The following is a 27,247-nucleotide window of genomic DNA, read 5'->3' as shown; positions in this document are numbered from 1 at the left end:
ATCCAAGAACTACTTTCACAAAAATCAAATCTGTGTTTGGTTATTTACCTTTGGAAAGAAACCTAACCGGAGACTACTGACCACTGACCACTGGCTCCATGGACCACACCTGGTTTCATTGACACCCTCACCAATCCAAATTAAATATACAAGAATTTGTTTTAACTGAACAGATTAGGAGTGAAAATGGTAAAAGTTGACTGAAATGTCCTTGGACTCATAAGGGCATACTACCTAAGGAGGTCCAGTCTTCAGGTGCTAGAAATGAATGTTTGTGCCACTAAAATAGAAGAAAAGCAACAGTGCATGTTTGGGATTATGCATCTTGCAAGGATGATATTCCTGCAGTGTACGGAAGCAGAGATTGGAGATTTATACAAGCATTTGCTGCACCTGAATGTTTTCCCCAACAGACTGGCTGAGCAGCAGAGATGACATCTGAAATGTCTGGAGATTGCAGATACAGTCGCAGGCACAGTTATTGAATGCACACAAAGCGAGAGAGCAAAAAACCCAATGAGTGAGAGAGAGAATTTTTTTCGAGACTCATCCAACCACTTTTAACCATCTTTTTGTTAAGAAATTGCCAGACTTTGTAACCCTTTATCAATCACATGCTTGCTGTCTTTTTTATTATTAAAAATAAAAAATGTAAGTACTTTCTTTGTTAGAGTCTTATGGGGAAAAAGTATTGTGTAGCACTCAGTGATTTAATAAGTAAGCAAGTAAGAAAATTCTGCTTAGGTGAATGTAAAAGCAGACTGTATTTCCTCACAAAGCTTTCTTCTTGTGGGCTGTGTACATAGTTGCAGTTATTTTGCATCAACATTCCAACTCCAGCATAGAGAGAACAAAAAAAAAAGAAAGAAACATTCCTCTGTTTTCCAGATACATCAAAACATCAGGTTTATTTACCAAGGCTTTATGCAAAACAGATGACCTGCAGATTGGGCTCATGTTTAGTTTCAGTAAATAAATCCTAAGTGGCAGCAGAGTTTGTAAACACATTGATGCTCTGATTTGCTTTCAATGTAGCTGTCACAGAGAGAAACAGAAGTGGGTGAGAATGCACAAAGACTACTGTCAGTTTTAGAGGTGCTTTTTATTCAAGTTGTGTTACTGACTAACAACCTGAGATATTCTCATGCGTCTCACACATAAAGCTGTGAGGATATGAGAAAGATGCAGCGCACTTAATTTGCTTTCAGGTAACTTTTCAACTCAGATCTTCATCATATGAGTTGCATATTTGAATAACTTGTGTATTGTGACAGCACAAAGCCTGATTCTAAACAACCTTTCTAACATTCAGCGCCCAGCGGTCATCTTCCTCTTAAGCCTCCTGCAGGTGCATATCGCTGTCTTATCATGGAGCGCTTGGCCCTTGTGAAGATTATATTTACTCTGTGCTGCTGTAAGCACCTTTCCTGACAGATTATATGAATTAAGGCCTTATTATGGGCTCTGGCCAGGAGCTGCATGTACCGGTGATTTGTAATAAGGGCAGTGCTGAGGTGAGTCAGCAGCAACTGGCCTGATTACAGCAGCTGGACTTCAGGAGGAAAACCCTTGGCTCATCTGCAGTAAACAAACACCGCATGAGGAGAAGGACACGCCATTAGCTGCTTTGTACTTTGTGGACACACTGTTAGGCAACACTTTCCATTCATGAGGATCAGGTTTGAAAAATGTCATCAGTAATGGAATCTATAAAGTGACTTGATGTTGCAGGAAGAAAAAAGACAGAAGAGCCAGTTTGGTTCATAGGAATCGGTCAATATTTTATATTCTTTTGTAGCAAAATGTTTTCACACAGAAACAGTTTTTTTTTCTTTTTGTTTTGTCCTAGAACCTTATGTGAGAATCATGTCTATGTTGAGTCAAATACACACTTAAATTTATATTCTTAGTTAGCAGAGTGGAGGGGGATGTTAGATGATGCCACAAGTAGAGACAGCAGGATAAAGAGTCACTTCTCACAATTACTAAAATACATATTTCAACATGTACCTCCAGTGTTACAAAAGCAGGTTGATTTTTTTGGTTTTATTTGCTCAAATTTTAAAAACATCCTTGAAATTTTACCCAAATTTTCATCCAAATGGAATGTATGAGAATAGGATTAGATTTGTGCTACGTATAATCATGATGAATTCAATTTCAATGTGTTGTTTTAATGTGTTGTGCTATCGTGTTGTAATGGAGATCTGATTAAATGTAATTCTGTTCTTTTACATGTCCAGTGTGTGATAATAAAACAATTTTAAGTTAAAATTTAATGACTTCAAAAAAGGAAAAAAAAAAAGGAAAAATTTATATATATATATATATATATATATATATATATATATATATATATATAGAGAGAGAGAGAGAGAGAGAGAGACGTTAAGGTGAAATATGACAAGTCTCTACTGATCAGTGACCACGCTCACAGTTAATGAATGAGAGAAGAAGAAGAGAACAAAGAAGACACAAAATTATCAATACACAGGTATGTTTACACCTAACCTTTGCTCCAATGACACAAAGAATATTATGTTTCATAAACCAGTACATGTAGGCTGCCATTGTTCAACAATCTGTGGTGATGTAACTAATTATGAAAAATATATATCCGGCTACAGGCGAACAAAATAATATGAAATAATGTAACACAAACACTAGTTCAAACATGAACTCGCAATTACCAAGATGAACATTAAATGTAAACACACCTACACATTGATTTGTCTTCTCTATGGACTCCCTCTCTTATTTGCTAACTGTGGAAGCTGGCAAGCTGTCACTTCATTCAAAATTGGTCAATACAGAAATTCAGGAGCAAAGCTCCATCTGAAGAAAAGAAAAAAGTCTTGTCTGTTCATCCATTTGAAGCCATTCAAGCTTTGTCCAATAAGCCTGCTGCAATTGCCTTGAGCAAATGACTTATGTAATTAGTCATTAACGTGCACACAAATGTGGGTTTTGTCTGTATTTCTCTGATGTACACCAAGAAAAAAAAAAGTGAATTTTTAAAATCATTTTAGACATTTAAATTATTGGAGAATTTTTGTGCTTTTTAAATTTATAACTCATCTTCAAAACTTACAAGCACATGATTTTATAGCTCACTTTGACATATGTCATATGGAGTTAATCGCACTGTAGGAGCATGTCAGTGCAGCAGTGTGACTCACTGGCTGGTATGGATATAAATGGAGCTCTATGGCATGGATACTTTGAATCAAGCTTTGGGTAAACAGGATGTTACTGGCAATTTTCATGTGATTTGGTAATAATACCTAAAAACATCTAATAGATCTAGAAATACAGACAGATACCAGAGATAAGCAGTGCATATTAGTCTTCATGTTCCAATACTGTTGTATTTTAGAAGAGGCAGAAATTTTGCAGTTAGCTCTCTCGGACTCTGGGCAAATAAAACCAATATTGTCTACATGCAGGAATACCACTTGAGAAAATATGTATTTTAGTCATTTGAGTGGCTTGACCCTTCAAGAATAGCCAGTCCTCCACTTCCCCCTTGCAGTACCACATAAAACCCCATTTCAGTAAGCCAACTAACAATGACCAAGTTGGTACATCACAGTAAAGCACCTTCTCACTGTTTGCTTCACATAAAAATAAAATTACTACTGCACGATTGCCCCTTCCCCCCATCCCCATTTACATTCTCACCCAGTTATTGTACAAAAATGATGCCAATATACAGAACGGTACACCTACTGCAGGGAAGAAACAAAAACGGATGACCACCCCACATGCTGAAATGCAGCAGAGCTCCACAGAATATTGAGAAAGGCATTAAAATGTAGAGCTGTTGCAGTTTTGATCAGCAGTAGTCTTGAGTAGTGTCTAATTCAAAGTATCTTACTGCAATGTACAGCCCCGTATGAACGAGAATGAAAGACAAATGGTTTCTTTGATGGATCAATTGAAATAATACATAAACCAACAAAGGTTTTGTATCATGCAATTTGGTGAAATGTTTGGCCCTTAATGACTTATCTTTCCCCTTTCTTGCTCTCTTCTAAGCAGCACAATGACCTTTATCAAATGACAAATCCCTCCATTTAACCTGGCTAAATGAGTAATTGCCATACTCTCTTGTTTATTATACCTCATGAGAATAACAGCCTGATGATACATCCTGGTGTTGGCAGCTTTGGGCAAATGATTAAGTGGGCTTGATGGATTTCAAACACCATCCACATCCAATGACTGTAATATATCTTGATAACATCTGAAATAGTACCCTGAGGCGAGCACTCTGTTTACATCAATGGCCCTTTTGCCTACAGGGACCATTGTCACCAGGACTAACCTATGGGGAAAGTATCAAAGCACTCAAAATGACATTTTGTTAGAACAGGATTTTCAACCTGAGCTGGAAAAATACAGATTTTGACTGAATGGAGACACGTAGTTCTTTGAAAGCTTTGCAAACAAGCAAAGAACTTTGTGTTTGGAGCCATTTGTAATCCATCTTAGACATTTGTTGTATTCCTGTGTACTTGCTTTCAAATAACATCATACAATACATAACCTGAGGTACAAATACAAGACTGGCTTGTTGTGGTTCAGTGTTACTGATATCTAGAACATAGGACCATACTGTTACTTAAAATTAATCATGTTGTCAATTTGCGATTGACTGAAATTTGCTTGAAAGTATTTGAAACGGCTGTATGAGACATGGTAGCATCTGCATATGTGTGTGTGAGAGAGAAAGAGTGTATCTGATCGTCACTGACAGCTACAACCTCAGTACTGAGATGTGCGTCTGCTGATGAATTACCTCAAATAATAAATAGTAAAAATGATAGAAAAAAATGAATGAAAATAAAAATGACTTTGTTTTAATTTTCTTCTAGCTCCTCTGGTCCTTCTACTGTTGCAGTAGTCCCATTTCATGCTGAGGGTCCATGACATTGTGATCCAGTTCACCACAATTGAGGCATATCCTCTTGGCATTCAGTAGTTTTAATAAAGACATAATAAATCCACTTTGAATTTGTCATCTTTCTTCCCCCCTTTTCTCTCCCCTCAGGGATAATCTCACATACCCTGTGGAGTGGGAATTATTCCATGTTTTAAAATGAGATCATTTTTCAAATACAGTTTGACACTGTCAGAGAATTGAGATCATGGCCAGGAATCTGTTGATTTGAGTGTCTTATTATATTCACTTGGGTGAGCTTCATGCAGAAGATAGTTTCCCTTTGGAACATCCCTCACTCTACACCCATGTTTCTTTATATTCTCACAATGATTTATTGGTTGGCCATGAATCACATATGTAGTCTGTACTCAGACCGTGCTCTCCATTACCCACTCGGAGCTCTCAAAAGTGGGCTTCTCATCTTCACTGTCATCATACTGCAGCAGCATGCCATTAACAGACAGACTGCGCTTAGTCCAGATATTACTGATCCTGCGTGGGTAGCTGCTGCGACTCTGTGTGGCCCCTACATGACCCATGTCAAACGAATGGCTCCTCTTTGGCTTACCCTCCTGAGGGAGCCCTAGGATGCGTCCCAGCATGGTTGTGGACTCAGCCCTCCCTAGCAATGGTTCTTTATCAGATGGTGGCGCCACAGCCACTGTCATAGCATTGGAAGTGGTGGAGGGGCCAGAAGCCCCTGTGTTGTCTCTCCCCGCCCCTCGCAGCTCCAGTGAGGTGAAAGCCCCTAAAAGGTGGTCCAAGTTTTGGCGTGTTTTGGGGCCGTGTCTCCTGAACTTGTTGCTGGGCAGGGTGCTGCACTCACTGCTCTGCATGCTGTAGCGGTCACCAGCCCCTCTTGCTGCTTGGCTGTCCAATGAGTTAGAAGAAGAGGACGATGAAGAGAGGCTGCTCTGGAGCGATCCACACTTGAACTCTACCATCTCCTCACGCATGACCACCACTGTGGACTTGACCTGTGGTGGGGCTCCGTTGAACCTGTTCATTCCTCCATTTGTCTGTGAGTACGTGTTACTCACACTGGGTAATTTATTAGTCTGGATCCCACTCGTCACTTTATAGCGAACCATGAGGATGATAATGAAAACCAGGAGTGTAGCCACGATGATACCACCGATCACCAGGATCATAGTGCCACCCAGGAAGCCACTGTGAATAGACTGACACTGTGGATAATCCTCAGTGGTGACAAATTGGACACAGCCAACAATGTTGGTAGCAGTGAGAGTGGTGGCAGTGTCATCCCAGATGGCCAAGACACACAGATCATACTGCATCCCTGGGACCAAATTAGTGAGCACAAAGGCTCTGTTAGTCATGGGAATCATTCTGAAAACAGAGACAGAAAGACAGGGCATTAAAAATACAGACCGCTTTCTATGGGAGTTCAAGACAAGGCTAAAGTACTTAAATGTTAAAAGTGGTGTTGAATTAGTATATCATGCTTTGACATATCAAGGAAATAGCCCAAATTAACTATGCTGAGTAGTTATTTATATGCACAAAGTAATTCAAAGAGATGACTTCATTGCTCCCAGTATACCCCATTTGATATGCATGAAGCAAATAGTAATGAGATAAGTACTGAATGGCCAATTTTTAAATATTGTTTTTGGCTAAATGTAACTTCTTGTACAATCCATTAAACATGCATTAAGTTGCTTCAATTCAATTTATTATTATTTCTGATGTTTTAATATGGCTGCTTAATTAAGCCTCAGAGCTTTTTGACTTGAACTGAAACTGAAAGCGGCTGTAGGTTAATTGGCCAAGAGTTATTGCCATTGAAAAGCCTGTTGTAGAAACCTGTATTTTTGTTGTGAAGACAGCAACTGCTTTAATTCACTCATTCATCTGGAATTTTGATCACTGAGACATCTAATTAGCAATGTTTCTTTCTCCATATGTCAAAACATGTTGTTTAGCACCCTGTGCATGACTTTGTAACTGAATGGAGTAAAGGTTTTTTTTTTTTTTTTTGAGTACCAACCTAAAACAAAAGCAAATCAGCTGTAATTTGCTATGCTTGACAGGTCACAAATGCTGCCATCTAATCCAAAACCTCAAAGGAGGTGGATTTAAAATGCTGTTTTGAAGCAAAATAAATAAATCTTTCGTAATGCTGATATGCTGAACATTTCTCGACATGCACAGTATATAGTCAAAATTTAGTGATTCTTTAGATTTGCTGCATACACCATCAATAACCAATAAAATCAAACTTCTAAATGTACAAAGGCAGTGGCTACTATGGAGTGTCAAGTGTGCCACAATTAAATAAATAAATAAATAAATAAATAAATAAATAAATAAATAAATAAATGTGTTGATTAATTAAAATTGTACATAAATACAGTGTATTAAATACATAATTAAATGTATAATAAATTAATCAAAATATTCTTTTTATTTTAAAACCTTTACTGATTTCACTCTTTATTTAATTAATTATTTCCTGGTTTCTGGCAGCTCATCACAAAATAATTTAAAATGTCACTGTGGCTCGTCAACAGACCCTAACATCTGATTGGGTTCCCTGCACGTTAAGACAGATCAATCCCAGATAATGGACTGGTTGAGTGGACGTGGAGTGCATTTCAAACTAAATCTCAAGCAGCAATGGTGGAGGAAAACACCCCAAACTGCAAGTAATTTTAAAATACTAATGTTTGTGTCACCAAAATTCATTTTTAATTTTTTTTTTTTTTTTTTTAGGCAAGAATGTAGAAGAGGAATCTACAAATATTAGTTGATTTGTCACAATAGAGCTTATTTGTAAAAATGTTCTGATGTTTTTGGACATCTGAGGTCCTGTTAGCCTAACAGCCAGCTTGCCTCACACAAGACATAATTCACTTGGGTGAAGTCTGATGCATCAGATGTTTGATTTAATTCAAAGTTTTATTTGTTCCTGACCAAATCAGTTTGAGTTTAAAGTTCAATAACTGGATAATTTTAGTGAACCTTAATATCTCACTGGATTGCTTCAAGTATATTTTGAACTGATACTTGTTTATAACAGCTTATTTTCAATTAACAATTTTAAAAACATTTTAAAATATTTTAATACAAGGAGAAACGTGAGAGCTTTTTCAACAGGAGCAGAAACATCTTGACCACCATCTGTTCATGGATATCCTGGAGAGTGATGTCCATCAATTTTTAATATTTATTCGACTGCATTCTGTAGACTCTAGTAACACCAGCTGTCAGTTATAAGTTTTGGAAGTCTATTGAATAAAATAAAATGTGATCTGTGTGTTTTTTTCTTTGATGAGTAGAGCAAGTTATGTATACAGGTCATATTTTTAAGAGAGATCTGCTGAACAATCAATCAATAACATCTAATTTATTTTATTGGTGTACAGTTCTACACTGACTCCTTCCAAATTTTGACCTTTCAAAATTACACCAACATTTTGCCAGAGTGCTTATAAAAATGTATATACACACCGATCAAACATAATCTTATGGCCACCTGCCTAATGCTGTGTTGGTCCTCCTTTTACTGCCACAACAGCCCTAATCTGTTGAGGCATGGACTCCACTAGACTCCTCAAGATGTGCGGTGATATCTGCACTGAGATGTTAGCAACAGATCCTTTAAGTCTTGTAAATTGTGAGGTGGGGTCTCCATGGATTGGACTTGTTTGCCCACCACATCCCACAGATGCTTGATTGGATTGAGATTCGGGGGATTTGGAGGCCAAGTCAACACCCCAAACTAGCTGTTCTGCTCCTCAAACCATTCCTCAACTATTTTTGCTTTTTGGCAGGGCACATTATCCTACTGAAAAAGGCCACAGTCATCAGGCAATACTATTTACATGAAAGGGTGTACATGGTGTGCAACATGGTCTGCTTAGTGGTACGTGTCCAAGTAACCTCCGCATGAGTGGCAGGACCCAAGTTTTCCAGGGGAACATTGCCCAAAGCATGACAATGCCACTTGCCTTCTTCCCATAGTGCATCCTGGTGCCAGGTGTTCCCCAGGTAAGTGATGCATGTGCACCTGGCCATCCTTGTGATGTAAAAAGAAAATGTGATTCATCAGACAAGGCCACCTTCTTCCATTGCTCTGTGGTCCAGCTCTGTTTGTCGCATGTCCATTGTTGGCACTTTTCGCAGTGGTCAGGTGTCAGCATGGACACTGACTGGTCTGCAGCTATGCAGTCCCATACACAATAAACTGCAATGCACTGTGTATTCTGACACCTTTCTATCAGAACCAGCATTAACCTTTTCAGAAATTTGAGCTACAGTAGCTCGTCTGATGGATCGAACCACACGGCCAGCCTTTGCTCCCATGTGCATCAGTGAGCCTTGGCTGCCCATGACCCTGTCACTGGTTAACTACTCTTCCTTCCTTGAACCACTTTTGATAGATACTGACCACTGCAGACTGGGAACACCCCACAAAAGCTGCAGTTTTGGAGATTCGCTGACCCAGTCGTGTACTGTAGTCATCACAATTTGGCTGTTATCAAACTCACTCAAATCCTTATGCTTACCCATTTTCCCTACTTCTAACACATCATCTTTGAGGACAAATTCGCTAATATATCTCACGCACTAACAGGTGCCATGCTGAAGAGTGTTGTTCACTTCACCAGTCAGTGGTCATAATGTTATGTTTGATCAGTGTATAGTTTCAAAGATCAAGTATGTTTATCAAATATGGTACTGTCTCACTGTGAGCTATCCTCCCATCCTCAGAAGTCTGAAATCCTTAGTATACTTGCCAAGTAGGAACTAGCAAATAAGCAAGTACAAACTCTTTGTACTCTTGGCACTCCATAGCTGGATGGCAACATTTAGCTTTTTATTATTATTGGCATGGGACACTGAATCCAGAAAATGGCACGTTGTATTCAGAACAGTAGATGTGGTCATTCAAACCGGAGCATTGCATGTATAGAACTTTGTCAATACATGTAGAAAGGCAAACGAAGTTATAATGAGGAATATTTCATCTAGAGTTGGGGATATCAACAGGAAAATCTGTACAAATTAAATTTACCAATATTAAAGGCATCTACAAGAAACGGGGCTGATATTGAACCTTTGCATCAGACACAGATGCAGCTTTAATCATGGGTTTGAGTCTGCAAATGTGGAACACAAAAATAAACGTTAACCAAATAGATTTAGTGCTTCAATGCTCTATGCCATTACATTTTAAAAATATAACACAGGAGTAAGAGGCAAATACAATAGAGAACAGGTTGGCTATTGGGCTACTGCCAAGTAAGCATCTTGTACTCTTGCCTTTTAGGTCATGTTTAAGGACGGGCCACCAAAAGTTTAAATCCAAGCCAATTTTGGTGTATTAGACATAATGTATTTAAATGGAAAATGTATAATATGCCAACAAAATTTTGTAATTATATGTACAGTGCAAAAAAATAATTAATGGTTGCGAAAAATAATTAATGGGGTAGAAAAGGTTGAGACTCAATCATACTGATAAGAGCATGTATAAATAGAGTCTTCAGTCATCCATCCACTGTTGGCTTGCTGTTTTCCTATAGTATATGCGTTGGTAGCTTTGATCCCTCTGAAGTGCCTCTACCAGAGAGCCCAGGCACCGGCAGGGTTACAGTTCATTATTCATCCTTAATTGCCTCTTTCTCCCATAACCAGGAAGAAGCTGTGTTTCCTTACATGTTCCAGTGGACTCATGCAATTCCTCCCCTGCCCCATGTAGCTCTGATTGATTTTTAATCATGCCATTGCTTCAGTGCAGGCAGTGGGAAACTGCATTGGCCAACTAGGGGTGTACATGTGCATGTTATGAAAGGAAATTAGTAGTTGGCCTGTCTTTGCACATTATCTTTTCCTTCCAGCTCGTAATGTGTATTCTGGCGTGCACATTAATCAATTGCTTTAGGTAATTTTCTTCTGTATACAAACTATACTGATGAGTACATTAAAAAAAGAAAGCATCAAATAACATAACAAGCAAAGTTAGTGCACAATGCTTAACTTAATGGCCACCAACTGGGCATTATAGTAAAGTTAATTCATCCTCGAAACTGCTATAATAAGCTTGGAAAAGCTATTAACCGAACGAGAAAATGTGCATGTTTTTAATGTCTCAGACTAGCAATCCAAACAAATAAATGTATATGTTATAGTTATTACAATGATGACTGACAACATCAAAACAATTTCGCTGTTGTGAATCACTGAATGAAGAAAGAAAACACATTTTACAAAGCTCACATTAGCTTTACAGTTGCCGTTTTGTCGAAATTTACTAGAACACGGATGAGTCATCCAATGTTTCCATCACAGGGATGAAAAAAAAAAAGATCCCAAAATTCATTTTGTTCCCTTTTTCTGGCGTGGAAAGCTGGCACAAAGTATGAAAGCAAGGTAATCAAATAAACAGCTTATTACTGAATTCACAGTGATAGGGAAGTTGCATTAAAAGCATTTGGACAAAGTGATATCTTTCATATTTGCTGTGAACAGTTCTATTCTTAGAGTCCTAGCTAATACAAAGTCTTTTGGATTTCCTTATTCTTTAATAAGATCAGGTATCCATGATCAGATAAGGTGTTTGGTAAAGAAAATAAACCTCAGCCATCAGTACTTTCAGAAAACTGCAAAAACTTTGGCCTAAAACAGGCTGCAATGCCACACAAACTTCAACATACTAGTCATTTTCTACAGGATCCTTCAATGTCTGATTGCAATGGGATCCTTTAGCCAAGGAAATATTAGCTTGAGGAAAAAAAAAAACACATTATGTGTTAAATACCTGACTATACCAGCTGTCCTATAAATTAAATACTACAGATTCACAGGTCAGACTCATACTGTATAAATAGATTTGATAGTTGTTACTCATCCTTTAATGCACCTAAACCGATTTAAAATTAAACACTAAGGCTGTTTTCTATATTTCCAACCAATCATCTTTGCTGCATGTTGCTGCTTTCACTGTCTCATTTGACATAGGAAATTGATTTCACAGAGCCCAAAGATCTCCAGCTGCAGTCTCCAAGCTCACACTTTACGGACTTGAGCAGCTTAAGAAGGATACATTGAAATGAGGGTCTATAATCCTTTTTCTTCTTGGATTTCTAATTAATGGTTCAGGGCAAGGATTTCACTTTGGATTGCACTTTTTTTCTTAAAAATGTGAACACTGAATCCCCATCAATTCTCAGTTTATAAAAAAAAAAAAATCTCAAGAAGGATTAAGAAAAATGAATACTGGTCTCCATGCAACTCTTCAAAGAAACTATCTCACCCACCAATTAGTAACTGACAGGAGAAAGCCAGCTGTATGTATTCTGAAGCTAAAGATTATAGTCCAGGCTTAGTGTGCCACTTTGAAGAGAGAGGTTTTAGCGCATACTTAGATGTAATCAGGTTCCAGTAATCATCCTTACCTGTAAATGAGGACTTCATCTTCAGAACAATTGTACTGAAGCTGATACATTTTGACCTTTGGAGTTGCTTTGCTAACACTCCACTTGACCAGAGCAGAGACAGCAGTCACTTCTGATACAGACACCACCTTCTCTGGAAGAGCTTTAGGCTCCCCTTTACTGATCTTAGTAGAGCTTGTTATATCTGAAAGGCCTGATTTGGACTGTGTGGTACGGTTTGTACCATTACTCAGATGGGGGAGTTGAATGATGGATAGTTCAATGGATGCTGTAGATTCCCCTGCAGCATTGGCAGCTATGCAGGTGAATGTACCGTAGTCCTTAGATGTGGTGACTGTTATATCCAGAGTGCCATTTTCATATACAGTCGCTCGGGAGGAGTTGCTGATCAGACGGTCATCGGGAGCAACCCAATGCACAGTTGGCATTGGATCACCAACAGCTTTGCAGCGCAAGCTAGCTGTCTGTCCCTCGAGCACTAGCAATTTGTGTGTATGTTGTGTGATCAGAGGGGGCTCACACACAAATTCCTCCTCACGAACAGACCAAAAGTAACGTCCCTTTAGACTGGCAGGAGAAGCGCAGGTTTCCATATCATCCTCACGTTCTAGTCTTCGAAGCCAAAGCACTTCACAATTGCAGTGCAAAGGGTTTCCACCAAAGCTTAGTGAGAGCGGAGGTGCATAGGGAGTGCTCATCACCACATTGCTTTGGGAGCGTGCAAAAATAGGGTCCGGAGGGAGCTTTTGAAGACGATTAGAGGTGAGGTCCAAGCGTGCCAGTTTGTCGAGATCTGTAAAGGTCCCCTCAGCAATGAAGGAGATGAGGTTATGGTCCAGACTCATTTGATGGAGGTTGACCATCTTACGGATGGCTTCCCAAGGCACAGTGCGCAAGTTGTTATATGACAGATCAAGATCCTCCAGTGTCAGTAACAAGTCATCAAAGGCTACTTTAGAGATACGGTTCAGCTGATTGTTGTTGAGGATCAGGTGCTGCAGGTTAACCAGTCCTCGCAAGTCATCTGGTCCCAGTTCAGTCAACCGGTTACTGTCCAGATGTAGGGATCTTAATGTCTCCAGGTCAATGAAAGAGAAAGGCTGGATGGCGCTGATGGTGTTCCGAGACAAAGTGAGATCTACCAGACCTGTCATGTTGGCAAAGTCCAGAGTGGAGATCTTGAGGATGAAGTTGCCACCCAGCCGGAGCTCCACAGTTCGCCGGTCGATGTCTGGTGGCACAAAGAGCAGTCCTTTGGAGGGGCACAGAGTCCCCAAGGACTCTGACAAGTTCTGGCAGACACAGTATTTGGGACATGCATGGACCATTGTAACTGCGGTTCCCAGAAACAGGAGACTGATCACCACTTTGTCCATGATAGTTCATACAAAGAGAACCTGAAAAAAACAAAAACAAAACAAAAGATCAGCTATAATTTGATATGATCAATATAGACTTTACACATTTTCAACTGCGTATACCTTAATGAGTCCAAGTGATCGCTGATTGTGTACAGTGTTATGTTCATAAAGGCAGCCATTAATCCAGGTCAGACAGAATGCCATTATAGTCTTTATACCATATGGTCCAAAACTGCTTATTTAATGAGTAGGTCTGATTTTTATGCTTGAGGATGTTTTAATATTCTCTATTATAACCTTCATATGCATGTACTTTGCAATGCAAAGAAGGTGTGAGAAATCACATGAGGACTCTCTGAATGAAGCTCAGGATTAAACAGAGCTAAGAAGCTATTTTTAATGACGCACATGCTTATAAGCTGTCATTACAGATACTGACATACATGCAGTGGAAAGTAGTTCAAGTGGAGGGCATATACATCACCAAGCAATAGTTGTGCTCTTTCTTGGAATGTTACACCATCGTGTTTTTCATGTTGTCCTTATATATGATTTTAGGCAATTTTTTTCCCCCTTATTTATTCCCTTTCTTCATTTTGTCTGCAGCATCACAGTGAAAGATACAAAAAAAATTTCACAGGCCACACATTTTAGATTCATTAGACTTGGCTGAGAAAGTCAGCCGGCCTCAGCACGTGAACACTCCTCACACCTGGCTGACTCCTAAAATGGATGGCCACACTTGGCTTGGCGAGCTTTTAATTCCCCCAGATATTTGTATCATTAATTCCTAATACACTCAAAACCTAAAAATCAATTTCAATCATCTTTCTTTTTTACATGAGCAATTTTTATTAATGGAAAACTCTGCCTCGTAGCCTGCATGGTTCTGTCTAGAACCATGGGGACACGGTTCTAATTTGTTTTACATTAACTATGTCATTCATTCGATTATTCATTGCTGTGCGTGTGAGAAATGCTAGTAGCAGTATTAGAACTTATCTTTGACTACCCTGCAACACCTCTTCGCGTGTAGGCTCTGCTTTTCATTAACTTAGAAGAATAAGTGTATGACCACCTTTACTTGTTTTCAATCAATTTGTAATGATCTCAAATGCTACTGCATCTACATACATTCATTGAGATTGATTTACGCAATAACAACCACCACCAAAGAACGTAATAAAAACAGTGGAGCTACTGACATTTCTCCCAACATTATGATCCACAATTATGATGGGGCCAAATGGTACCCTAAGCTACAAAACACAACTCAACACAAAATAAAAAGGTTCAGAAATATGTATTCAAGTTAAAAAGTCACACAACACATACTAATATATGTTTTTTCAAAATTGTGCAATGCAGTGCTAATATTTGTACTACTGCAGACTTTTCTGAGCTGTTTGAATCATAATATAATAACTCGGCACTGCTGAATACTGTCTGAAACTGTCTGTGAAAGGTTTTTCTTTCAGCCAAATACTTGCAGGCTCGATGCATACTGTTCTGATCTTCTGAGCACTCTGAAGCTAATTCCCAAAAGGCCTCATGGTGAGAGCTGTCAGTGATGACAGACAGGTTCTCTCATGGACTCATTTTAATGGACACCATCTAGAAAGAGCAGCTGAAAAGTCCTGTTAACCCAAATAAACTGCCTTTCTAGTTCTTGTACATTTTTTTTCATGGGCACTTTTCACTTGAAGGGTATAACTTTGATAGGTATGTATTTTCAAAAACTAAGGCAATTCCGCAGAAATGGCAGCGTAGTTCTAGGTGGATACATTTTAACAGCTCAGTATAATTTCCAATCTTAGAAAATTCCCCAATAAAGTTCTGCGTGTATTTTGGTTACTGGGCAGAGAAACACATCCGGATGAGAGGCAGAGGTGACCTTTCAGGGGAGAAGAGGTTCACTCATAAAGAGATATGAGCCACAGACCATGTTTGAGGCCCATATCCATTTACTCATGGCCTTTACTAAGCCTGCACCACCATCTACAATTCACTGTAAGGGATAAAATTGATACTGAAATACCAACAGGGAGACGTTCTGTACAGTTCCACAGTACATTAATAGTGCTGACATATAGAACTGTGAAATTCATTTCAATTGTTTTGACTCTCTAGCTGCATGACCTCATCCATTCTGTGGTAAATACAAGAAACGTTCTAGGCTACTTTTAATTTCATTCATGGCATTTTATGCGGCACTGTTATTCAGGTTTTCTGTAAAATGCTGTGATTACTCAACAGTTGAACAGACCAGGTTTGCAACCATAAACTCAGTGTCAGAGTGATGCTTTCCTCAAAAACTTAAAACACAACAGCAAAAGTGTGCACAGAGTGTTCATGTAGTTAGCAAAAGCAAATGTTCAGATGGCTAGCATATACCCCCTACATTGTGCTTGTGAGGTTAGATAATATTTCACTATTATTTTCTTTAGGACTAAATAGCCACTGGAAAACTGCTTTGTGGGACATTGTATATCAGTGTTTGCATCACAAGTTCCCAGATATTTTAGCTCTAGGAAATATTCACCTTTCAACTTGAAGTGGTGCAAGTATATACAGAAGAAATGAGCCCTTAATCAGCCCTTTCAGTTTATTTTTATGCAGTTAAGGATGGACATGACTCACAAGCTGATGCAAAAATTTTATGACAATTCAGCAATTTTGAATAACTAGAGGGGTGGTGAGACCAAAACAACACCAACAGAAAGAAGTGAGATGGTTCTTGGGTTGCTATATGGTGCATCCGCATACATGGCAATTTTTTGTTTGAGAAAACAATAATATGCAATAACATTCTCTTGGCTGTGATCAGGTTGCTGGATTTTCAAAACTTGTCCCAGGTTTAACAACTCAATGTCAAACCTTGTCAGGAAGTTGTTAAAGGTGCTCAGAGAAAGATTACTATCCCTGGGAAAACAGTTCCCACGGGAGTGGGTCCTGTTCCACAGCCTTTAGCAGCTTAATGTCCTGCAACCTTTCAAGGAATGAAAAGGTTCCTCCATGTTCCTGGAACCTCATTTAGATACTGGTTTTTGTGGTGGGGACAATTAAAAAAGTGAATATGCTTTTGTCACTTTTAATAAACTCAGACAAGCTGAAAATTGAAGATTTTGTCCTTACTTCCATTCAGAGATTCAATGGGGAAACTGAAGAATGGGAAACATTTGATTCTTGATTTTACTGGAGAACCTGAGGTTGAGCTCATATCTCTTCTTTGCAGGGTCTGCTGTCTCTGTATGAGCTTCAATAGCAACACAGAATATTTCATCCACTTTATGTAAAAGTGTCTTTCACATTATTCTTTCACAAGGTGTGTGATTATGGAATGATATAAGAGCACCTGCTTAAGCTCCTTGAATTTAGTTTCATAAATCTATTTTTTTAAATCAATTCAGATTGTAAACTTTCTGTTCTTGTATTTTATCAGTACATATTATACACAGTAATACGGAGAAACTCTAGACAGCAGTGATCAATTTGGTTCTGTCCATTTCCTGAAAGTGAATATGTATTTATGGAAATGACTTCTTGTCAGGAACAAAGCAGACAGACATCTTATTGACTGCTGATGGACATTGATTGGTCGACTGTGCCAGTGGACTTCAGTCAGTTTGAACCAGTTTGAAGACAGAGTATTATTACTTATCCTACCTATCTTGAGAGATTACAGACTTTACAAAACAAAGTTATAAAAGCCATATCACGGTCTAAGGTAGATGCTTCCTCTGATCCTCTTTTTTGTGCTTACAAACTTCTGAAGTTAACTGAATGCAACATTTTTCATAATGCCTGCGTAATGTATAATGCAATATTCAGACTCCACAAAAGACCTTATGAGCTTATTCAAATTTATTATTCCACTCACACACACACATCATAAGAAACAAAAACAATGTCTGAAGGGAGAGAAACCCAAACTTAAATGTACAAGTTTTAGAGGTCTACAAATTTGGAATGAGCTTCAAAGTACTATAAAAATCTTTCTCTGTCTTTAAATGAACTTTAAAACAATAGTTGCTACTAAAATATGTTTGATTATGAACCCTGAAAGGAAAGGATCTCTTATAGGATCTTTATGCTATTGTTTTCATGTGCCACTGTCTAGATGTATTGGATTAATGTTATTTATCTGTTAAGACCTTTAGGGTAATCTTAGGATATTTTTTGTGATTTAGGTTAGTATAACAATGTATTATATTAATGCATATATATATATATATATATATATATATATATATATATATATATATATATATATATATATATATATATATATAGCGGGGGTTACATTCCAGAGAGCCCTGCGATAGGTGAAAATCCACAAAGTAGCATTGTTATATTTATTATATATTCATTTTATTATTTATATATATTTTAAGGTTTTATAAACCTTTCCCACTCTCTTACTACAACTTGAATAATGAAGATGATGAATTATGTAGCTGTGTAGTACTGATGGCAATGAAAGTGGTGCAGTAATATTTTTTTTAAAAATCCACGATACAGTGGGATGACTATCTATCTATCTATCTATATTTTATCATCTGCTGTTTGGGCCCCTATTTAAAAGCTGTGCTTTTTAACTATAGTATATCTATTTTATCATTACTATTTTAGCATTGTGTTGGAATTAGTATTTTAATTGATTTGTGAATAAACTGAACTGAAAGGTGAAAGATTATTTAACAGACTCCGTGTCAGACTTAAATAAATTCCCAACTTTTTATACACTATCAAACATATAAGAAATGTTGCTGAAAACAAGCTACAAAAATTATGTGTAAAATTAATAGTAATAAAAATGGGATTTATGTTGTATGGAGACTAATTTAAATACTAGATTATTAATCTGGTTTAGCTTACTGTACATTAAATCCTAATAACAGATCAGAAACTGTCCAAAGGAAACAACATTTATTGTTAGTGGGCTCATTAATATATTGTATGTCTTTAATTACTTTTTAAAATCCATGATGTTAAAAAACGTGTTTACAGGGTATGTAGCACCAGTGAATGATTTTTATAATACTTACCAGTACTAGTTTTATTAGCGTCTCTTGTATCTGTTGGCATATAAATCTTTAGTCAAAGCTACTACTTCAGACATAATAAAATGACAATATATGTTGAAACAATATGAGTTGAGCAGAGGTGTGATTTGGAAGCCCTTGGATGCTCTGGTAAGGAGCTTTGCATTAGCATTTTGTACAGACTGCATATAATCCAAGGAGGTTTTACTGAGGCAGGTAAAGACAATCCAGATGAGATACTCACATTTAGATAAATTATCACCCTCTTAAAATAATGGCCCATGTAACTGTTTTTAGGTTTTTAGAAAAGACAAAAAACTGAACCAAATATTGGAGATTTTAGAAAAGATTGTGGCTTCCATTGAAATATACCCATTCACGACCCATATGATGTGATACCACGTGTCCTTACTGCAACGGTTTTAAAGATCCAAACACTGGACACCTGAGTCAGGAAAGTAAATCCAAACACCATAGCTTTGATCCAACAAGCTAAATGTTATTAACAGGTGATTAGTCAGTGTAGCAAACAATTCCAGCATGGGTCAAATGAGAATACAAGGTCCAAAAAAACAGGCAAAAAGTCACATACAAATAAAATGAAAAGAAACACAAAAGAACAAAAATACACAACACAAGAGAAAAATGTAAACACTAGGAAACCACAAGGGACACCAACTGAAAAACAGAACAAGAAAAAAAGACACCCTTAAAAGCAGAAGAAGAGGTAATGCTGGAAAACCTTGACCAATTAGAGCACAAAGATAATCTAGCAAGTTGAAGGTGAATAATTTTTGGTTTATATACTGAAAAGACAGGATATGAGGAACGAGGATTCCACAATAAAACTGGAAGTAACCGAATTAAGAACTTATAGCAATAACAATTTGACCATTTTAGCTATTGCTGAGACTGGTGCATCAAGGCAACGATGCACTGTGGCTAGCTTTCAGATGCCAGTGGCTTTGATGCAAAGACAGCATCTCACGCCCTGGGAATGATGGTGCACTTGAATTGGGGAAACAGAAAAAGACAAGGACAAAAAGTTTGTCAAAAACAAGGTGTTTTGTAAGTGGAAGTTTGTTGTACAAGGGTAACCGTCACATGAACATGCCTGCACAGCTGTGTTGCCATCTGTTAGACAGAAATCCTACTGTACTATATAGGTTGAGTTAGCCCTGAGGGAGATGACGGTCACTGTGATGGTTTTGTCTTCGCTCGGCACCAACAAAGCCCTGCATGCATCAGTTTAACTCCTTAATGCAGGGAGGCCAGGCTGTAGATGCCAGTGATAATCTATGTAGTACAATTTTTCTTTCTTTCTTTTACCCTTTTATCGTGGGTAAAAACAATAAAACTGCCAGCTGAGTCCCTTCTCTCTCAGATTTGTCCTTTTTGCCTCAGTTGTCAGCTTTGTTCAGAAATCTTCCAATACATTGCTGTCTCCTTAACAACGTGAAGTAAGCGCACTGCAGACGGAGCTGGACTCTCCAGCATTACATCTTTCTCTTTCTTCTGGTATGCTTTGATAAAACATGTCACAGGCTGACAGCTCAGTGAACCTGACTGCGCTACGTGCAATCCACTGATGTCATGTTGCATCATTTGCGGGTGCTGACGCTCTACGTTGTGACAATAGCTTTTTCTCGCTACTGTACGGAGCCGTCAGCATATATAAAGTTGCCTTGTGTAGCTGTAGAATGACAGGCTAAGCGGTCTTTTTTTTCTTTGACATGAAATAACTCTTTTGCATCTATTATTAAAATACTTATAGAAGTACATGAGAGTATGTAACAAACATCAGAGGACAACTGCTCGTGGGATTTAGAGGATGAATTCTGCAATCCTGGAATAATCTCAACAAAAAAGGTGGAAATTATCAGAGTGAAAAATGGAAAGAGCATACAACGGCTGAAACCTTCTCTGGATGTTAACCAAAGTAATCTGTGTGCTCAGTCAAACATACCTGCACGCATGTTGTACAGAATTGCCTGTGACTGCTAGCAAAGGAAAGATTAACTGAATGGCTCCACCTTTCTAGAGCACGACTGCCAACTACTGAGGATTACATCAACCAGCTGTGAGTTTGTCTTTTCAGCTACCTGTCCTGACAAGCCTCTCAGACACGGCTCTATGAATTACATGCAGACCTTTATCAGACTTGAACCTCCTGGATAACTGCACAAGCAGACTGAGGGAAAGCATAGAGTAAATGTTGGTACAACAGAGTTCTGTTACACCACTTTTTTTCTTTTTTTTTTCAGAAGGCTGCTCTGATGTTAAATTGAAAATTTCACCACTGCCAGCTGGTTTTTGGATTCTAGAGGCAGTTTTTAGGCATGGGCGAGCTTCACTGCTGAGGGTGACAAGTGTCTAAATTCTGTCCAGACTTTTCTTCGGTGGATTTGCACACACAGGCTTTTCTGTGGCTACAATAGAAAATATTTTACTGTAGGACACTATAGACAATATCTCAGAACGAAATGTTCCAGCCTCTTGAGGCTAAAAAAAAAAATCTTCTGAGCTCCTTTTTGTTGCCCATCTAAAGCTGTGCCCTGTGTGTTATATAATAGATACAAATAAAATAATGATGAACTGAGTGTTGATACCTACAGGTCAGTGGAAAAAAATGAGGATAATATTTGTTGTAAGCCATATCAAAGACGTTTATGTAAAAGTACAAATGGACAGAAAGGGTCTCGCTGAATAAAAGAAAAATTGACAAAGTGATGAAAGGACTGTAAAATTTATTAGCTCTTCTGTGTGCTGTGGTTAAGCTCCATGCTTGGCACCTTTCTTTAAAATGAGAATTGAGTTACAAAATGAGAGTAAATGCCAGTGCAACATTAAGCAGTACGGCTTGTTAATGGTGGACATTGGGAAACTGTCTCACTTTTCAATTGCCCAGAAAAAAATGCTCTGGGTGTCTGTGTATATAGTCATGGCAAAAAGGATTTGCCATTTGGATTTTGGTTGGTTTCATGGCACGTAGGAGAGGAAAGACATCAGCAATGATTTTAAAGAAGTAACTGTTGCTGCTCATCCCTTTGGGAAGGGTTATAAGGCCATTTCCAAAGTCCATCACGGTATAGAGAGAAAGTTTATCCATAAGTGGAAAATATTCAAGACTCTTCCCAGGAGTGGACTTCCCAGCAAATTCACCCCAAGGTAGGACTGGAAAAATACCCTAGAGCTACATCTCAGACTCTATAGGACTGAGTTAACATAATAAAAGTTAAAGTTTATGACTGAAAAAGACTGAAAGAAAGCCTCGTCTCCTTAAAAAGGTACGTAAAACCTTAGAATTGAAAGAGGGTGTACCTTCTCTCATTACAGAGAGAATATATTCAAATACAAAACTTTACAGTTACACAAGTCCACCGTTAAACACCCTTCACACAGTTTGTAGAGTCATTAGCTGATTAGGCAGGGCTGTGCAAGATGTAGCTAAAACTGTGCCCACACTTTTTAACAGGAGAAACCAAGGAAACAGATCTATTCTTTGTGTGTGGGCAAAGTAGTAAACTTTGATATGGAAAGCATAACTTTAGCTGAAAATGAGACATGCAGGGTGGGTTTTCTTCTTTTCTTTAGGACCAGCAATTGAAAGCTCAGTGTACTTCATTTCATTTAAAGTCAGTTAGTGAGTTCCCTGCGGGCTACAACTCAGTCCTGTCTTTGTTACATTTCTTATGATTTTGGCTGATAGGCCCCATTAAAAGTACGTTGAAATAGCTGTTAAACAACTCCTTGAATGTACAGACAATTATGAGTGGATAACTTTAATGTTTAACAAAAAGGGGATTATTCTCAAGAAAACAAGGTTGCATTCCAGGAGACATTTTCTTTCCCTATGCTTTTTCTTTCTTAGATCTAAGGATATTTCGTTCCCATGAACATCTAATGCTGATATCCCTGGGAAGTTTAAGACACACTGAATCTCTTTAAAATATTGGTTGCTGATTGTGTTGAACTCACTTCCTGCTGTTTTTAGGTCACATGCATGCATTGCTTTACATTTCACCCTATGTAGTACTTTTGCTTCTTGCTTCTCAAATAAGTCATAAAATAAACGAACCAACGGGTCGGAAAAACAAGGTCTACTTGCGTTTGAGCAAAAACAAACCTCCCCAAGCTTTCATTTCAGCGCCGTTTGCAGCACGCACTCGCTGACATGTCAAAATCTTTGACATCATTAACATTTGCAGTGTGTGAGTGGGTGTGTGCATGTTCTCTGTGAGCTTACGAGTAACCCTTTGTTTTACTGTTTATTTTCTCTGTTTTCATTTAACAAACACGACAGCCACTTCCTAAACAAGCCATCAAGGTGGGAAAAGGCAGACGTATTAATACTGTGTACCTTCTTCATTACTTGAGTTTACCTCTGTCATGTGCTCAGTGCAGACACGCTGACATCCAAAGGCAAACACATATTGTCACGCACATGCTGATTAATCAAACCCTACTCACAAATCCTGCAAGCCTCAATAAAGCTTCCCTTCCCTTGCACAGTAATGAGTGCCAACAGCAGGAAGTGGGGTGCGGTAAAGGGGGTGGATGGATGGGTAGGGGAGGGGAGGGGAGGGTAGGGGAGGTCTGAACAGCCCCAAACAGCAACAAATTAATTGATGCCTTCTTGAGGCCAGCAGTTAAACGTGTGATTGTTTGCTATTTTTCTGACCTAATTAACCTTTATCAAATTAGACAATGCCCATCTATGCTTGTTTTGTCTGGCATAATATTGTTTCCCATGCATTTTATCTTTTTCAGTGCTGAAATTCCATAATGTTTTGTAAATCTATTTAAAATGTAAGTCTTAAAGTCAGAGAAGCAATTTGGACAATTTTGCTAGTGGCCGTTAGATTTAAAAAAGATTTAAAAGATTTAAAAAAAAAACAGAATAAAATGTTAATAAGTTTTAAGATAAATTAAGATACATGAGCTGGCAAAGTCTTAAGCCGAGTAAGAAGCTTGATCATGCACAGGCAGTCTGGAACGTCTGATATGAGCTTAATTCATATTCAGCAGCAAATGTGCCAATGGAAGTGAAGCTGAATCATCTGAGCAGAGCAGGTTGCACTGAATTGTCAGGGATATTCTGCAGCAAAGATGTGCCAGAAGCATGATTAAGATGTGGATCCTGCAGATGGAGAGTCAGTTTTTGACAGGGTTTTATTTTCTTTTCAACCACCATAATGATGTAGGCTGCTTAAACCATCTGGAGGGTGTCGTGCAGTGACACACACTTGATGCTGCTCCTCCTAGGTAAAGAAATTAGCTGGTGAAATCATTGTTGGTCACTGGCATTTCAGGCGCATCACGTGAAAGTTGTAATTACTCAGATTCTTCCACTAAATGCTGCAGTTTTAGCTGGTGGAGATGTGTCCCCATTGATATCATACTTCAACGTTTGTTGAAACTTGCAGCAAGAAGTTGCAGCGATATAAAAGTCGATCCTTTTAGGTATAGCCACCTATCATAAAGCTAAGACTGCAGTAAAGCAATTGCTGAAGGGGGAGAGAGCTATAACAAACTGAAAAGTGAGTCTATAGCCATGACTGCAGTCACACCTTGTTCACTCTGAGGAATGTTCATCACAATGAAAATACACATTGTTCTGATATTGGCAAAATTTTTTTTAGAGCTTTCACTTTGTGACTGGGAATTAATATGGTAAGTTTAACTTGAGTTCCTACAAAGGTCCCTGAGCTCTGCAAACAATTTCTATGTTAACACAATAATTCTTGAGTTCCTAAAACATTTTCTAAAGGTTCACACAATGGCTCCTAAGCTTCTCAAAAGGAGAGTTAATAGTAACTGTTGGGAGCTCAGAAAAGTTCCAGAATAAAGTGTTCAAAGTTCCCCAAATAAAGTTCATGTATTCCTACAAGGGTGCCCAAGTGCATATAATGTTCTCTGGGTGGATAAAGAAATGCCCCTTGAGTTTAAATAAATGTCACTAAGCTCCTTGAGAGGTTCACAAGAGCCCTGCTTTTCCATCTGAAATGTTCTGGTTCTGCAACTTAACTTTTTATATTCCTGTTAGGTTCATATAAAGGGCCCTGAATAAAAAGTCCCTGGAATTCTGACAAAGTTGCCATGTTGATTAAAAAAACAATCAAAGGAGAAAAGAATCACTACAAGCAAGCACTATAGTAATGTATTATAAATTTCTAAAGTAATGTAGTAAAATTACTAAAGAATTATCCTATTCTGTGGCTACTAATAAGGGTGGTTGAAGAGGTATACAACTGTGTGCAGTGTAAAACAAGTGACCCATGTAGGTATGAGTCAGTTTTTTGTTCACTTTCAGAAAGCTCCCACACAAATCGAGTTTAAAGCAACATATATAGTTCCAGTGGTGGATATGCTCCTGTATTCATCATGTAACATCCCTCGCACCACCTGAGGCAAGTTACAGGTTCTGCTCTGTATCAGACTTAAATGGGTAATTGAGAAGTCATTGCCTACGCCTCATGCTTTTGCTCCCTTTATACAGCCAAAACATCTTACTTGTGTCTCTTATTCATTTAATATTTAGTTGGCCTCTTGCCTGGCACAATGCATCGCTCCTGACTGCTGAACTTTTAGATCAGATCTTCTGAACCTTTCAAGTGTAAGATGAAGCAAAGGGTAAGATATTCAGAGCCATGACTGTGTACATGTGTATCTCTGTGTTACCACTTTTTTAGTATGCATTCCCATGCTTGATAGCATGTCTACCATGAGAAGCAAGATGCTGAAACCCACAAAAGCCCCGAGGATAAGAGATGAATAAAGATGGAAGTTGTGATGTTGTATTTTATTTATGGTGATTTGCCTCAAGCATGGATTACACTTTCCGCATCCTTGAGTCTGCTAGGGTTCATCTGAGTCTGCTCGACCTGAGTGACACAAATGTCTCCATCAGATGGTGAGTAAGAGCGTCCATGTGGACGTCTGCGTGTCTGCTTGTTTGTGTGACCTCGCAGACTCTTCTGCAGAGAATTTACAGTAACACCATTACAATGCACCAACTACACATGCGTCCCAGCTGGTGGACTGCCCATGTCAATTGCTATACTCTAGGCTTATAGTGAATAGGAAACCAAAAGGTTAATGTTGTAGGAAACAAAACACCTTAAAGACTCAAAGGTGTATCTGGAAAATTTACATTAGATTTTTATATGAAGCCATTTTGGATACTTACTGACATTCATAAAGAGCATTAGAAAAATCATCTTGTAATTCTGTGTTTCATTTGTCGCTGTGATTTTCTCACTGTAGCTTAACTCATATAGAAATTATTTTTAATAAACATTTCTTGGCCCCTGACAAGAGAACATTTTACATGATAAACTCAGTGAGTGAAAACATTACTGACTGCTGTTTGTTTTGAAACAAAATAAAAATAAACTCTTCTGCAGATGGATTATTAAACAGGAAAAAAGTACATAGTTTTTTTTGTTTTTTTTTTTTTAAATTGAGACTTTGGGACACTGGTTGATGAAGCCATAGTATAGTAAGTGATCCAGAAAGCTGGTCTGTCATTTTTCTTATCTAAAACCACTGTTAGCAAAGCTACAATCAATCTGTGGCTAATGATGCCCCACATTCCCTCATGAGGCCTAACATGGAGATGATTATAGCAGTTAGGTACGTCTGGTTCATTCCACAGAGGTACTTTTGGAATTAACTGCAGATTGACAAATAGTGACAGTCCCAACCCCCATGCCCCTACATCAAATACAAAATGAAGCATATGGAAAAACTGAAACAGGAGAGATGTTTCCATTAAGAAGGGGGCATGCGCACTATTCAACAAAGTAGGCCTGGGAGTCAAATTAATGCACGCAAGTTATAGTATTTGTCCAGTGAGGTAATTAATTCCAAAACTTCCGAGAAGAAAGATTTTTTTACTGTGATAAACTACAGCCCATGGGTCAGATTATCTATTCACAATCACTGTGTGGAGCCCTAAGAGTGTTCCAGATAGACACGGAGATGAAGCAGTAGGCGGGAATATTTAAAGGGTGACCTTGGAAAGTCTGAAGTGTGGATCTTTGAGTAAACTTCAAACAAGCATTTCCTCACCTCTGAGCCAGTACTTGATAAACAGGCGATTCATAAAGCCTTTATAATAGCAATGGCTCAAACTATAGTGTATAATGCTAAAGGAGTCATTCTGTAATGATGAAATCACAACAATTATTAGCAAAGGTGAAGTTCCCCTCAGTCTATTTAGGCTCTTTTGGTTTTCCAAACGGTAAGCTACAACTGAGTTAGCAATTAGGTAGGGCAAGCACACACACACGCACGCATACACAAAAACAATGAGCTCAGTGTTTCGGTTTTCTGGCCTACATTCTCAAATGTGCCAGTGTTTAGAGAAAAAGTTGCCCAATACCAGCATTTTGCTGGTTGCTAATATTAACAAATAGCAAAGTAACATTAAAGTTTAGCTATAAATTTCCCCAAGCTGTAAAAATCCAC

At 38.3% G+C, this 27,247-nt stretch overlaps 1 protein-coding gene across 1 annotated transcript in view; it reads right to left on the bottom strand.

Moving 5' to 3' along the window:
- Positions 1 to 2,380: 2,380 nt before the first annotated feature.
- Positions 2,381 to 27,247, bottom strand: part of LOC115772846 (leucine-rich repeat and fibronectin type-III domain-containing protein 2) — a 139,003-nt gene continuing 114,136 nt past the window's right edge. The window contains exons 5-6 of the mRNA XM_030719257.1: positions 12,370 to 13,766; positions 2,381 to 6,295 (exon numbers count right to left, since the gene is read on the bottom strand). Coding sequence (XP_030575117.1) covers positions 5,314 to 6,295; positions 12,370 to 13,745 — 2,358 coding nt within the window. The 5' untranslated portion in view covers positions 13,746 to 13,766 and the 3' untranslated portion in view covers positions 2,381 to 5,313. The remainder of the gene's footprint in view (positions 6,296 to 12,369; positions 13,767 to 27,247) is intronic.

The sequence above is a fragment of the Archocentrus centrarchus genome, chromosome 22 (assembly GCF_007364275.1).
Source record: "Archocentrus centrarchus isolate MPI-CPG fArcCen1 chromosome 22, fArcCen1, whole genome shotgun sequence".
In the NCBI taxonomy this organism is placed as follows: Eukaryota; Metazoa; Chordata; class Actinopteri; order Cichliformes; family Cichlidae; genus Archocentrus; species Archocentrus centrarchus.
This window is presented reverse-complemented; position numbering and strand designations above follow the sequence as displayed.